The 15,288-nt window shown below is 51.2% G+C and overlaps 1 protein-coding gene and 1 long non-coding RNA gene across 2 annotated transcripts; both read left to right on the top strand.

The window, feature by feature from the left end:
• Positions 1 to 330: 330 nt before the first annotated feature.
• On the top strand, positions 331 to 11,988 carry E(Pc) (Enhancer of Polycomb). Its single transcript, XM_037235800.1, has 11 exons — positions 331 to 678; positions 3,863 to 4,010; positions 5,983 to 6,089; positions 6,362 to 6,502; positions 6,688 to 6,947; positions 7,282 to 7,471; positions 8,394 to 8,482; positions 9,165 to 9,366; positions 9,976 to 10,121; positions 10,897 to 10,992; positions 11,401 to 11,988. The coding sequence occupies exons 1-11, from the start codon at positions 526 to 528 to the stop codon at positions 11,966 to 11,968; spliced, it is 2,100 nt and encodes a 699-aa protein (XP_037091695.1). The 5' UTR covers positions 331 to 525; the 3' UTR covers positions 11,969 to 11,988.
• Positions 11,989 to 12,138: 150 nt separating this feature from the next.
• Positions 12,139 to 14,449, top strand: LOC119111923 (uncharacterized). The gene is made up of 2 exons (XR_005095647.1): positions 12,139 to 12,254; positions 13,379 to 14,449. It is a non-coding gene; the product is annotated as an uncharacterized LOC119111923 (long non-coding RNA).
• Positions 14,450 to 15,288: the final 839 nt, after the last annotated feature.

The raw sequence follows: 15,288 nt of genomic DNA, 5'->3' as shown, positions 1-15,288 counted from the left end.
AAACAGCGGAACACGAGTGTTACATACTACTACGCGTTGGCAAGACCTAGTCGGCAAAAGGAGTCAGCTGCATGTCTGTGTTGGTAAAAGCAACTAGAGAGGTAATAAACTCTAAGTTTTATTTTTGTAGGATTTAAATTATTTTTGCAATCTTCTTGTAGTCACTTTATTGCCAATGTGCTGTATGAATATTTAACTATAAACACAAATACTCTGTCTCTGGCTTATAGTTCTTTCGACTACTTGCATAGGTGGCAGCACTTTTAGGTTGATTTGCGTCAGCCGCGGTGTTCGCTGCGCCCGATATCCGCCATTTTGTTGTGTCGAAAATCGTGAGGTCGTGGGGGAGCCCGAAGAACATTGTGCGTGGATTTTGTGTATATCCGACAGAGCAAGGACTGAAAATGTGCTTGTGAACGCTGCTAGGGTATAGCGGTGGGTTTGATGCCCACTGTGGCACTCTCCGACGAATGTGGTGGCTGTAACCAGCTATGAGCATCCACGGCTGTTGAGAACTCGCTCACGATGAGTAAGCTCTCGTTCCGGGCAAGGGCGCTTGACGCCTCGAAGCCGATGCCCATATACCTCTCCGAGGAACTCCCCGACCTCCCTGAGTACCTGTCCATCAACCGGGCGGTACCTCAGATGCCGTCTGGCATGGAGAAGGAGGAGGAATCGGTAAATATTGAACAACCGAATTTCGTCTGTCGGCCATGTTGTTTATGGCCGACGAGGATGCATGTCCTTATGGCGCAGTTGCAGGCTGGAATGGTTCATGGTGATCGGCGCTCAATAGTTTCAGTTTTGTCATGTATGCCAATGTATCCGTTCGGAATATATGTTTTGTCGTGTTTCGGCGCTGTGTTGCATGGAATGCACTTGCTGCGGAGGAGCACGTGCTTGCGGGTCAGGAAGCGGCCATATTGGATTGGGGCCGTTGTCCGGTCGGCGATTCGCCGGTTGGGAGGGTGGGAGTGGGGTGTGGCGTCTGACGTAGTTTTGTTGGTGGTGGGCACTTTAATGAAATGGATGTTGCAGGAACCTTGGTACATTGTGCACAGCTCAGTAAAATTGATGCTGCAGGAACATTTATTGTGTATGGCTATTCATGACTAATTGGTATGAAGGGTTGCGATGTTAGGTGAATGGACATGAGATAGTTGGTTGATAGCATTCTCCATTTCCCATTACTATAATGCATGACAGAACAAGCTGGTTCTCATTGGCAGTAAACTGGGCTGGTTGGTAGCAATACACTTGGTGCAGCATAAGCTTCAAGAGCTGCATGATGGACACAGTTTTCTGTAGATATTGCAACCTTGGGTTCAGGTGGACCTGCTGCTGCTTTCTCACTAACAACTCTCAAATTATGGAAGAAGGAGAACTTGTTCCAAATCACTATATACACATTTGAAATACTTATCTACATCACTTGGTATCAGAAATGAACCCTTAGGAGCTGGTTATATCTAGAGGTTCCCAGCTAGTTGGGTTACATATCAGCATGAACACATGTACTTATGTGGTTTCAGTTCTCAATATGTGTATATACCTAATGAATTGTGGATGTATATATATATATATATATATATATATATATATATATATATAATCATCACCAGATATCATCATTGTCACCAGATTGTCATCTTGCATTGAAATAGACATAAACCACATAGCTTTCCTGTTTACACTACTTAGCAATCTGTGGAATGAATGAGTGCATCTTTTTCTGCATGTACATTTAAGGTCTATCTCCTAAGGCTACCAGCTGATAGAATGTATATATGAATATCTATCTATCTATCTATCTATCAGTTGGTAGCCTTAGGAGATAGACCTTAAATGGACATGCTGAAAAAGATGCACTTATTCATTCCACAGATTGCTAAGTAGTGCAAACAGGAAATATATGTGGTTTCAGTGTGTCAGTGTTTCAATGTGTTCAGTGTGAAATATGTCCATTTGAATGCAAGATGATAATCTGGCAACTTAAATATATGAGTATCTTGAAAAGTGTATATCTTGTTGTCAATTCCAACTAGTAGCATGAATATGGTGTAAGTACTTGTCAAGAGACATAACTAAATATCAGCTGCTGAATTTGGAATCTGCTTGCATAGGTCAGCCAATGTTAGCATTATGATGTGGGAAAGTTTGTTTACCCATGCTGAATCATGGAGCCAGAACTTTAGGGTTATATGTTATTGTCAGATGAGCTTAAATGCTACATTTAATATAAGCACCATGTCTGCATAACCATGTACAGGTTGTAAAGGTTGTGAGTCTCAGGTATAGGTGAGCTAAACTTGACTATTGCATGACCATGCTATTGGTCTTACTTCTCAGTTGGAAAGAAGGAGCTATGCTGGAAAAGCTGGACTCATTCATTGCCATGTGATGCTTATCAGCAAATATAGACCATATATCCCAGACGCAAAATGCTGTGTTATGGAAAAAAATTTGAGTAGTCAGTCACACTTCAGAACATTTATGCTGCCTGCTTCAAACAAAATTTGAAGGGTTGTGTCCACAAAAGCCTTGCTCTGTTAAAGAAGGCAGAATATCCATACAAAAACTCTGATAAAGAAGGCAGAACATTTGATTAAAACAGTTAATAATGCAACAAATGGTTAGCATTATCAAATATCTAGTGCTAATGTAATACTTGTTTAAAGAGTGCATAATTATGTTCTCAGCATGATATTGACAGCATGTAAGCAGCCTGATTATTTAAATTGTTCAAAGGCTGCAACTTTATTGGTGAGAGGTGGCAATTGCAAACCTACAAATCCATGTAGTGCCTCCAGTGACAGTTGGTTGCCTTGATAATAATGTCTGAAGGCGTACCTTTTCAGTTGTCTGATTCATTTAGGTAAGCATGAGATGTGAGAAGTTTGGGTGTGCTGCTTTTGGTTGTGGAGTGGGGGTGGGGGGAGGGGGTATTAGGGGAGGTTGCCTACATGGAAGGTCTGGGACTCATACAATGAATATAAGTTGAATTCTTACATTTTTGTTCACACTATACATATGTTCCCATCCTCTGTGGCAATGCTCTTCTTTCATCAAAATTGAGCCTAAAGCTGACTGTTTGGGACATTTGGGTGAGTGATGCAGCTGGTTGAAAACAAACCCTGGACTGGTTTGGGGTCTGGATGGGAGGACATATAATATCTTCATGTAGGGCCATGCTGTTTCTTCATGGCCTGTATCTGGTGGCTGTGTACATGTAATCTAATGTTGCTGGATAAAACTACCCTGGAACTGGATCTAAAGGGAGACCTCTTATGTTTGTGATATTGGAAGTAGAGAATGGGTGAGGGGAAAGGGGAGTAGAAAAATTATAGGGTTCTCATTGACCCCCATCTGCAGTTGCAGGTAGATCTTGGGGGGGGGGGGGGAGGCTGTTATGAGCTGTACTGGCCTTACTTTTTGTAGGAACTTTGCAAATGTTGGTAGCTGCAGGTGTTTCGTCACACAGTGTTTTGCCCTGCCCATTAATGTTTGGATGTGCTTAGATTGATGTACTTGTGATAACCTAACCAAAATTTTGTACTACTGTGGTTGTGTGATGAATAGGAATATCTGTTTTATGCTTGTCTTCATTCAGGAGGCATCTACTTTTGCCATGAACAGTGTATATTAGTCAACTGCCATGGTGCACTGTGAATGGTGCTGTGATTGCTTTCCACACATTCAATTTACAGTCAATCATTTCTCAGAAGGATTGTCAACTGGACCCTCCCTGCTGGACTTGAAGGGTATAGTTGACTAGTGCTTAACATTGTCTAGTGTTAGTTGCCATTAAAATGTGTTCTTTCATTGTGTATTCATTTTCACTGTGTAAAATGTGTATTTTCAGGAACGACATCTCCAAGAGGCAATCAGCGCCGGAAAAGTCATTCCAACACCGGAGGTCTATCCACTAGAACAGCTGGGCGATGGTGATCGGCTTGACAGACTCTACCCTGGAAATAATAAAGTACCAAAACAGTATATCCATTACCAATGTAAGTACCAGTTACATGTCTTATTTAGCATGTGAAGAGTGAGGTCATAATGGGTTTTGCCCAGATGTGAGTGATGCCAAGGCATATTGTAGCTGGGAATGCATTTAAGAGTTCATAACAATTTTCTTCATTGATGCATCACATGCTTTAACATTGGTGTGAAAGTTGGTGGACACTGGACAACATTAAGCTTTGCTTAAAGAGGACAGCCCATCCTCTTGGACAGCTTGGCTCACATATTCAATACAATCATTGAATTGGGTATTGTGTAGTGTCAATTGCTAGGACCAAAAATATGTCAACCTGGTGGGTTGTGAATACAAAGAAGCTACAATTTTGGGCTGCATCAAGTTTTGTTGCACCTGCTTGTTTTTAAGATCCCAGACACTCAAAAGCCACAATGGTTTGCTTAAGCTACTTGCACTCCCAGTTTCTGTTTTCTGCTTTGCAATTGAATGCTGCTGACATCAGGAGGAATGGGGTATTGATGAGCAGGCCATGCCATTTTTAAATGACATTCATCTATACTGTACAGTTGTCAGTTCAAATTTAGGCAGACTTAGCATGTGGTCTCACCTAGAATAATAGGTCCAATTTGAGTGCATATTTGTCTTTTGTAGCTCTTCATAGGTTGTAATCCTTTTAGGTGGTGATTGAAGACTGGCTGTGATTTGGTTGTGAAATATTAGCAGCTGCAGGTTGGACTGATTTTCAGTGCTTAGTGTTTTTATGGAGCAGAAAAGCATTGGTGATATCACTGGTGTTCAACTGAATCTTTAAATATCTGTGTAATTAATTGTGGGTAGTTAAATATGGTATGCTTTCACCAGCAGGTGATAGTGTAATGAAGGATGATATGATTGGCTTATTTTAGGTCAAGCTGGAGAGTTAAGTGCTGTGGTGAAGTGCAACTCTGTGCGGCCAGGAACAAGTGGTGTAACATTGATTATGTTCCCAGAATTCGATGACACTTTTGCTGCTGTCCATTGATCTGACACATGGTCCATGGCTGCAATATTTGGGCCTCATTATGTGTTCCAGTAATGAAAAGTCTACATGTGGCCATTTGGGCCCATTGGATATGAATTTAGTATAGAAGTGCACACCAATTTTGTAAACACTGCCATTGAAGTGACAATGAGGTGTCTGCATTGGGTGTTCATTCTTTGATGTTTGTCTGGATTTATTAAATAATATGCCACATCCACATCTGAAATAAGCAAAATTTGGGAGTTAAGAGCTAACCAAACAGTGTGGTCTGAACAGAAATGCTGTGTTTAAGCATTTATCAGCTTTTGATATATTTACAGTTAGCACTATGCACATTTTGTTCCTGTGGGGGATAAAAGCTGCTTTCTCAGACTGGAGAGGACAGAGGCAGAAAGAATGGTTGCTTTTCATGGTGTATAGTGTGGGACCTTGGTGACCCATTTGAGCACAAGGTGTTGTGGGAGGACTGTTAGTGTTGATGCTCTTTTTTTATTTAGTGCTATTCAAGTGCACATGCCAATGACAGAAGCTGTAGGTGCATTCTTCAGTCCCAATTGGTGTGGCTCTCAATGATTTATATATATATATATATATATATATATATATATATATATATATATATATATATAGATAACATAGAAGATCTAGATAATATGAATAGCTAATTTAGTTTTGTGTATTCTGTTGTTGTTATGTGCCTGCTTGTGTTTGTTTCTGGTCTTCCAATGTTTATTTTTCTGCTATCAGCTGTCATGCTTAGTTTGCACAGAAAAAGGTATCTGCTTTTTCTCTGTCATGTTCCAGCTAACCTGTGGCTTCTCTGTAGGTTAGTCGGTTCATATTCTCAGGTTTGTTCTTGGGCTTGGTACTCAAGCTGCAATAATGTATTGCCTTGGGTTATATCATCTGTGTGACAGCAACTGCTATCAGGTATTGCTTGTGTTACAGTCACCAAAAAATAATAATGGTGTGTTTGTTCCAGCTTATGCATTCGATAATGATGTACCCGAGTACGATCTGGATTCTGAGGATGAGAAATGGATAAATGCACAAGTGAAGAAAATGGACGTCCCATTGACATACGATCAGGTGCGTTCGTCGCTATCAATTGATGCGTATAAACCGTCGCGTTCCGGATCCACATGAAGCTGCCATAGCTACCAGTTACCGAGAAGGTCTCTGCTAATTGGATGAGGTAAAGGGAGTGGCTGACTCGGTATGTGGGTACCGCCATTGGCGAGGATGTGCCACAGCAGCTCGACGACGCGTGCTGCATATGTAGGCACTTATCACCGAGACTGGTGTGCGTGACCTAGGGCCTGTGTCAGCCACCTACATCAAAGTGTCCTTGTGCCATCCAGTTTGAAGAAATGATGGACCGGCTGGAGAAAGGCTCCGGCCAGCAGGTGATCACCCTGAAGGAGGCCAAGCTGCTTCTAAAGGAAGATGACGATCTCATTGTGGCCGTCTATGACTATTGGCTCAACAAGAGGCTGAGACTGGTAAGCACGGGTACCGCCGGTGGGGTATTGATTGCCGTTGCGGCCTGTTGCTGGTAATTGTGGCCGCTCGCCCATGCTGTCGGTCCGCTCGGTCGCGTGCTTGGTGAGAGCGCTGGTGTGTGGACGCCCGGGGCGCGCTGCGTCCCTGGAGCGGCGGGTGCCCACGCGTGCGCCGTCGCCGGCAGCAATACCCGCTGATCCCGGCCGTGAAGACGGAGAAGACCGCCGGCCTGGCGCATACCAACAACCCCTACATTGCGTTCCGGCGCCGACTGGAGAAGATGCAGACCAGGAAGAACCGGAAGAACGACGAGGCGTCGTACGAGAAGATGCTGAAGCTACGACGAGACCTAAGTCGAGCCGTCACCATCTTGGAGATGGTGAAACGCAGAGAGAAGATGAAGAAGGAGCACCTGCACCTCACAGTTGAAATATTCGAGAAAAGGTGGGTCATAAACGCTTCACACATGTTGTTTGCAAATGATTCGGAACATGAACAATGCATAGCCCCGGAATTGATAAATTGGAAAGGTATTTGCTCGGAAGGAATGATCGTTACCCTGTTTTATCGATATTTGGCGCAGTTCCAACGCCCTTTTCTCGGCGTCTAGCAATCCTGGAAGTTCCCTGGTGTCTGGCAAGTGGACGCGGCAGGTGAGGTGTTTCTGGTGCTGCATGTCGCCCCTGATGACCGCCTGCCGGAGTGCGAGTCCTCGTCTGTCCGTGGTGATGCCGTTGCGGTCCACAGGGTCGGTCACGGTCCGGTGCCTCGCCGCCAGGTACTCGATCGGCGACTACAGCGGCCAGGTGCTGACGGACGTCAGCTCCGGCGGCCACAAGGCGGCCGCCCCAGTCAGCGCCAGCGCCAGCACCAGCAGCGCGCCGCCCGTCACCTCCCGGCCGGCCTACTCACCGCTCTACCTCAACCAGCACCAATGGGCCACAAAGGTCAAAATCAGAACGACGCAGGTGAGTCGCAGGCATGTGCGTGAAAGGACGCATCAGCAGAGCTGCGTTACCGCGCCGCGCCGTGCCATCCTCGTGGGCGTAGACGTTACATTTGGAGGGAAGTGGTATTTGAAGACGTGGCAGACGATTTGCATGCACGCTGCTGCCTGGCTTGGAGCAAAAAATACTTGGAGGTGATGGTACTGATAACAATCCAGGTGTTTACTTCACTTGATGTAATTTAGGGTTTCCCTAAAATGATCTGGTGGCTCATTGTTCCTGCTGGTTGGAGATGTTCCTCAACTGAAATTATAAACATTACGGGAGACATTATCAGGCCTAGGTCCCCTCATTTAAACATTAACACAAACTTTGCCAGCTGGGGTTAACAGCATGGTCACATCGTCGTTTACATCCATTGAACGCTCAGTAACACATTGCCACCACACAGGCAAGAGTGAGAACTTCGCTTAATTGCACTCACGGCCACCGACCACCATGTGCGTTTTCCCGTTCAGCTCATATCCCCTCGCAAGGTACTTAAAAACATTGTTACCTTAGGTGCACAAATTGTAATGTATGAAAGAGTTTGCGGCGAATTCAGGGAAGGCTAAAGCCCATCACGGTGTTATATTGTATAAAGCATGGTTATGTTGCATTTCATGAGGTGGATTTCGTAGTACAGAATCGTGTTCGCCGTGTATGTCTCGGTCCCTTGCTTTGCTTGCCTGCGGCTCACACTTGTTGAAAAGGCTTTGGAATGTATTTTGCTTTCACTCGCGAATTGCTGGGTATACATTGAAAATGTTGACCTAGCAGCAGGTATCTGTATAATGATGGACGCACATAAACCAGGAAGCCCCGTTCGAAAATCGACTCACTGTCCCGCCCGGTTTGCCTACGCAGATAATGACACGCCCTCATGCTCTTGACGTCCTTTCAGGATGACCACTCGCAGAAGGAGAAACGTTCCTACAAGAAGCGGAAACACAGCCGGCCGCATATAATTCCGGCTGCGAGACCATCCACCAGGTGGGTGCTGCTCCCGTCTACGCGCAGCCCCTCACACAAATGCTATGGCTTTTGACCGCCGCGCGGCTTTGAACCAGTCAGCCCCGCCGGACGGTGGAGGGGGATACTGGCGTGCGACCTTGACTCTGAGTGCCCATGTGGACTGCGCGGTAGCTCTTGGTATTTGACAATGGTAATACGCCTGTCCGGATGGTGTTGCGGACGTGGCCTCCTCGGCAGCGCGTATGTGCCTGAGCACTTAATTGCCTCGTCATCGTGCAGGCTGTTATCGCCAGCGTGGCATGAAAGGTATTTGGCAAGGTGTGCGCTTGCAAACACTGAAATAAGTCGAAAAATAATCGAATCACGTTGCAAATACGGAAAACATCGGAATGACTCCGGGCGGTTGACACGGATCGGCTGACTGCAGTGACATTTAGAATACCTGTTTGCCGGTGTTCATATCAGATCACGCCGTTGCGCGTTCCTCTGTCGCCACCGTTTGTGGCGGCGTTCACTGCTCAGCAGCGTCCATGCAGACGACAGCGCGCGCGATGTGGCCACGGCTGCGGTCTGTCGTGCCGAGCCGTGGGCGGGCGTCTCGCGGTCGGCCGCCGGCCGGTGACTCATGTCCGCCGCTGCCGCGCTCCGTTATCTGGCCAAGGTCGGTGGCCGGCTCCGTCTGACGCGACCCCACGCGCAGCGCCGGCTACCCGCACGGCGGCGACGTGGTCATCGACACGGTGACCAGCGACGAGGACGAGCACTCGCCGCTGCCGCCACCTCCTCCGCCCCCGCCGCCGCTGCCGCTGCCGCTGCCGCCGCCCTTCTCCGAGGAGGAGGACGACCCGGAGCCGGACGGCGAGTTCACATTCCGCCGCAAGCGCAACTGCTCGTACCTGGCGGTGAGTGGTGCGCCGTCCGGAGCCGGCGCCGGCGGCAGCGGCCCGGTCACGGCGACGCGCCATGCGGGGCACGCTGGATAGGGTGCAGCACGGGTCACGCGCGCGGCGGATAGCGGCCATCGGCGACAGGGCCTACAGACTAGTGCCGATTTAGTGCGTACGATATCCGTCGTATTTGACGTGGCAGACCCGAGCCACATCGCGGGCTCCAGCGTCTCGTGTGGAGGTAACTAATGTAGGAGCTATTGTTTGGTCTTGGCATGACGCGTCACAACCGGTCATATGTGGTTTCTGCGCGCACGAACGTGCGGCAGTGCATGCCGTGGCAGAGCGAATCTTCAACCAAGTGAGCTGTCTTGCTGGATCGGTCTGTGCGAGCTGCCTGGCTCCAACGTCTGCCAAATGTTTTACGACAGCCAATTATCGCCGAGCCATTCACCGTAGGGCCAAAAATGAAAAATGTCAGAAATCCATCCCTCATGAATTACGCAAGCAGCAGCCTGTGGTGTGGTGGTTGGCCGGCGCCCGACGCCGGGTGGCGGACGGCTGAATTGGCGGCCGGCGGCACGCGTGATCGGCCGGTGTCGCTGACGGCGCCGTCTGCCGCAGCCGTCGCTGTCGAGTCGTCTGGAGGCCGGCCGGCCGGAGCCGGGCTCGACGACCAGCCGCCGCCACCGCTACAGCTTGGGCTCGCTGTCGCGGCCCAAGCGGCACTGTCTGGGTCTGGTGCGACACCGGGTCGGCCGCGGCGGACGGTGAGTAGGCGCCGAGCCGCCAGGTCAGGCACCGCCGGCTGGTACAGCCGCGTGTCTGATACAAATACCTGATACACTTTATGCATACGATCTCCACGTTTTCGTATGACGTCATGTCGTTGCGACGTTGTTTCGAGTCCTGACGTTGGGCCGTGGGGATGTCTACGCGGGCTCTGCTGCAGACTAGACGAGACGTTATGGTACGTTGAAGGGTGGATGGGTGCCAAATGACTGGCAGTTGATCCGCCCTCAAAGCCGTCACTACGCTGTAGTGCTGTTACTTTTGGGATATCTCAGCGGTCAGCCAAATTATTGGTGTATGCCCCGAGGCGTAGGCACGTATGGCTTCAGAGACTTCGAGAAACCCGTATTTTCCCACCTGTTCCTCCCCTCCCCTCACCCTCGTGCGTCAGACTGGCGTTATGGGCGTCATATGACCATTGTAGTCAGCGCGCCCCAAAGCTCAAATCATCACTGACGTTGGTAGGGACGCTATTGACGCCAGCTTCAGTACACGCTATCTGATTTTGCCGATGCCTTCAGCCCAGCGGGCAGTTGCAATCAGAAGCGAGGTGTGGACGTCGAAATCTGGTGAACTTCGGTGATGTGTAATCACCGTCGGTGATGGTGGCCGTGCTATATAGTCGTCTGTCGGCATTTGTCAGCGTGACTCGGCATGAGCCCACGGGAGCCTGCGGTTGGGTGTGGCGCGCGACACGTGATGCGTGCTGCTGTGCAGTGAACTGCCGGCTGACGGCCGTCGCCTCCGTTACAGCGTCATAATCGACCGTGCGTTCAACGACGGCGACGACTACTGGCGATCGTTAGACTTCACTGTGCTGACCGGGCCCGGCCGGACGCCCAGCGACGTGTGAGTAACCCGGTGAACGGGCCGCGCGCGCGGCCGCCGACGGGACCCACAGCTATCAGGACACAGGACGCAGGACGGTGGCAGGCGATGATTAACGTGCTTTGGGCGGTCACTGATTGGTTTCCGGCTGGATGCTTGCATGAAATGAGGTTTCCGCAGAATCGATGAAACACGACGTTTCACGCCGCGTTACTTTTGCGCCGCTTACCCTAGTCGTCTATTTGGTGCGCTTTGATCGCCTTGCCCTGTTTTCGCCTGTGTTTTGCTACATATCGTAAGGCTTCTGATGACCGTGCAAACCGTTGTGTATAGGATTGCTTCTGGCTTCCGAGCTCTGTGAAGTTGTGCGTGCATTTGACGGCCACACTTCAGATAGGTGCCTTTTGTGACATCGTTTGCTCATTTCAGGCCGCATTTCCACCCGGCCGAGAGGCCGTCGCCGTGTCCTTCGCCTGAGCTGGACGTGGAAGACTACATCCAGAACCTGCCGTCCGGCTATCGGATCGAGGGCACGGCGGCGGAAGGCGCGGCGTCGCCCGGCCGGCCGCTGACCGTGCACATGGTGCCCAGCTCGAGCGTGCGCCTGGTGCCGACGCCCGAGGCGCCGGCCACCGCGCACGCGCCGCCCGCCGAGCCACCTCCGCCCGCCGCCTGCTCGGCGTTTGCGCTGGCGCCGTCGGACACGTTCAGTGAACTAGTGACGAACCTCATCAGCCCGTACCTGGTGGACAGTGACGGCGTGCTATTGACTAGTGCCGAGAGCGGACCGGACGTGGGCGCTGACAGTGACGGGGACGCGCCGCACGAGCCGGGCGCCAGCTCGGCGGCTGCGGCGGCGGCGCGACCGGCCGACGGCACGCCCCCGGAACGTAAGTCGCCGGCCGACGGAGGATCCAAGCTGGGCTGGGATAAGCGGGCCGTGCTGCAGCTGCTGACGCACCTGATAAAGCGCAGCCGCTCCATGCTATACAGCTAGCGTAGCGCGCCGTGTCGCCTGTGCCTTCGCTGCGGCCGTGTTGAGGCGCTGTGCTAACGGGCCGTCTCCGCACACCAGGCGCGAGCCGGCCCGGTCGGAGCGGCGGCGGCGGCGGCGCCGGTGCCGGCGCCTGGCCGGCACCGGTGACGTCGGCGCCGTCCGGCCTGGTGGCGCTGCTCGGCGGCGGCGTGACGACCACGGCCGCGGGCAGCCACGTGCTGCTGGCCGACACGCCGCCTACGCTCGAGCTGATGGCCGACAAGGCCGACAACAGCCTCACCGGCAGGTGGGTCAGAGCCGCGCCCGCCCTCCGACCCGTCCCGTCGCCTCCCCTCGCCTCCCTACGGGCCGGCGCGGCGGCGGTCACTGCCGGTCTGCCGCCTGGTTGTAACCAGGCTCGGCCGCACGTTCGGACCGGAGACGCGCCAATGCGGCCCTGAGCGACCCGCGGCACCGCCAGCTCAGGAATATTGTTCTGCCGTCTGCTCAAGAAGCGTGTTCTGCGCAGGACCGCGTTGCGGCGACGCCTACCCGACTCTGATGGGGACTGATGTTATTCGATTTGAGCCTCAGTTTGTGCTCATCCTATACCGCTGATGCCAAATGTTCTTGGGTCAGGTTGTCTTGTGCGCGTTACTGTATTCTGTGATATTATTGATGCCTGGTGATATGCCCTCGGGGGTCATGGCTTTAATAGGTTAGACCGTTTCACGATTCTCGGGGTTTTATGCAGTGATACATATATCTGGGAATGGCCGGGTTTATGCGGTATCACTATCGTGGGCACCTTACTTAAACTCGTCGCGAAGAAAGCGAATCTCCTGGTTGTTTTACCAGCAGCATAACGAAAGTAAATAATGCCGACTCATGGGAGCACAATTCCTGGCTGAACACGTTGGACCACTGACTGCATTTTGGCTGATTCAGTGATGTAACAATTACATTTTATATGATGGAGACTGGCCCGGCATTGCTGGCATTGCCGGCATTGAAGGGTGTATTGGTATACCCCACTTTGTAGTGCAGGAAAGATATTGTTTGTATCAAAAAAGTTCATTGCAGCTTTTTTGCACGTCTGGGTCCAGACGCCCTTGAAGTATTCGTGCTGATGGATCGGTACTGGCTCTTCGTCCGCTTTCGCCCCAAAGCTTAAACAGTTACCATCACATGTGGACGGGTGGTGGGGTCCGGCCTCCCGCCGGCGTGACTGTGCCGTAAATCTGGTAATGGTGTTCCGGAGTACTGACTGACGCCGCAGTAGCGCTGGCAGCTCTATTGATTGGAACACCACGTCCGAGAAACGGACGCTGGCGCTCGGCTGGGAGATTCTGGCCGCGCGGCTGAGCACGGCGACAGCGCTGGCGGCTGTGGGGCGTGTCTGACGGTGGCCTGTTGTCCGCCTCTCGGCAGTGACGCGCCGCCGCGGGACGCGCCGCCGCCCTCCTCCACCAGCCACTTAGTGAAGAAGCTGGTGCGCAAAGGCTCCGGTCCCATGGAGGTGACGTGAGGTAGTCTCGCCGCGCCCGGCCGGGCGCAGAGTAGTGGTGCCGTCTGGTGGCGGTACTCCGCACTTGAGTCTCGCGGTGCTGCTACCATCGTCAGCCAGCCAGCCAGCCAGCCAGCCAGCCATGAGTGTTACTAGTATTTTCTATTTAACCCGTGAAAACACAAGTTTAGTACAAAGTCAAGTAGTTCATTGTTTCATCTTTGGGCATTTACAGTCATTTCCATTGTCATATCTTTGTTTTCTTTGTACCCTGAAAGTAGGTACCTATATTATCAGTTCAGAATTGGCCTCGCTCACGTCATTTGATTTCAACATTCAGTATCGTCGTCTTTTCTTTAATTCCGAAGAAAACTGTCTACCTGCTTTCCGCTGTTCTACCACGTAGTGTAGTGGCGCGCAGAAAATAACCTGTTTATAAAGAAACGAAACATGCGTAGTGATAACATGCTGTAAAAATATAAAAAGCTGACAAACGCTCAAAAACAGCACTTCTGTAAAGACCGTTCTGTTTCCATGGTGATTGTGGCGCAGCGCATGTAAGCCTAATGTTCGACATGTTAGTAATTGTGGAGACATCTGGCGGGGACGGGCCTGGGAGGGTGTTCCCGTGGCCGGGGATGGTCGCCAGCTGCCCGCTATACCGCACTGTTTTGCGATGCGCCTCGCGCGCTTGGAGTCTTTCATGGGACTGGTGTAGCGGAACGCTGCGTCTGTGTGCCGCTGGAGTGGTGCGCTGCCGGGGCGTCAGTGTCGAGTGTGTGTGGATGTGCACCAGGGGGCGCGCGGCTGGGCGCGGCGGACTCTGCCGGGGTCGGGGGACCGGCGGCCGGACGGACGCTGCGAGGGTGCGGGCCGGCCGGCTCTATACGCTTTCATTGTGATGTACGGTCATTTTAATGTTGTACCTCTGTATATAGGTCATACATCGTATTGCTCCTGCAGTAAGCAAGAAATAAATCATCTCCAATCTGCGATCGGATGTGTTGGCTTTGGGTGGCTCGTTAGCAGGGAGCTCGGGGCGGGCGATGCGTTACGTTCAGCTGACTGGACAGTGCATCCCGTACGATCGGGCACCGCATGTTTGCGGCACTGCAGTATCACCATTGCTTCGCCACGATTTGATTCTATTGGGGAACATGGAATTTTCCACCTGCGACAAAGATAGATGTGGGTCAGAAACGGCCCAGATGCCGCCCAGGCGGTACGACAGACTAACGGATGCGGACGGAAGAACAAGCATGCGAGCGTTTTGGTAAAGGGTTGGTCGGTCTTCGTGTGTGTGCGTGCGTGTATATGCGCGTGTGTGCATGCGTGTATGTGCGTGTTGCGTGCATGTGTGCGTGTATGTGCGTGTTGCGTGCATGTGTGCGTGTATGTGCGTGTTGCGTGCATGTGTGCGTGTATGTGCGTGTTGCGTGCATGTGTGCGTTTGTGCGCGTGTGCGTGCGCACCCGAAACCAATGGATCTGCCTGCTCTGGGACGTATTTAGGGATTGGTGTGTGATGTCGAACCAAAAGAAATGAAGACGTGAAACCAATTGCACGTAAGCGGGCTTACGACTACAGCTCGGTGACAGATCTGTGATCTATTCCACTGGCGGGCGAGCCAACAATCTACGGAAAGGCGACCATTGTCATCTCGTGGACAGGTTTCGGACAGTACCCAAACATTGAAGGGAGCATCCCACCTTGTTTGCAGCTTTCTGTTAATACATCAGACGCGCACGACTTGATTAGTGAAACCAGTTTTCTTGAAATCCTGAAGGGTTCGGAATCTATATTTGAAGTAGCTGACCGTGCGGGAAGAATCTCG

This window comes from Pollicipes pollicipes, unplaced genomic scaffold, assembly GCF_011947565.3.
Source record: "Pollicipes pollicipes isolate AB1234 unplaced genomic scaffold, Ppol_2.1 Scaffold_7261;HRSCAF=8764_pilon_pilon_pilon, whole genome shotgun sequence".
Classification (NCBI taxonomy): Eukaryota; Metazoa; Arthropoda; class Thecostraca; order Pollicipedomorpha; family Pollicipedidae; genus Pollicipes; species Pollicipes pollicipes.
This window is presented reverse-complemented; position numbering and strand designations above follow the sequence as displayed.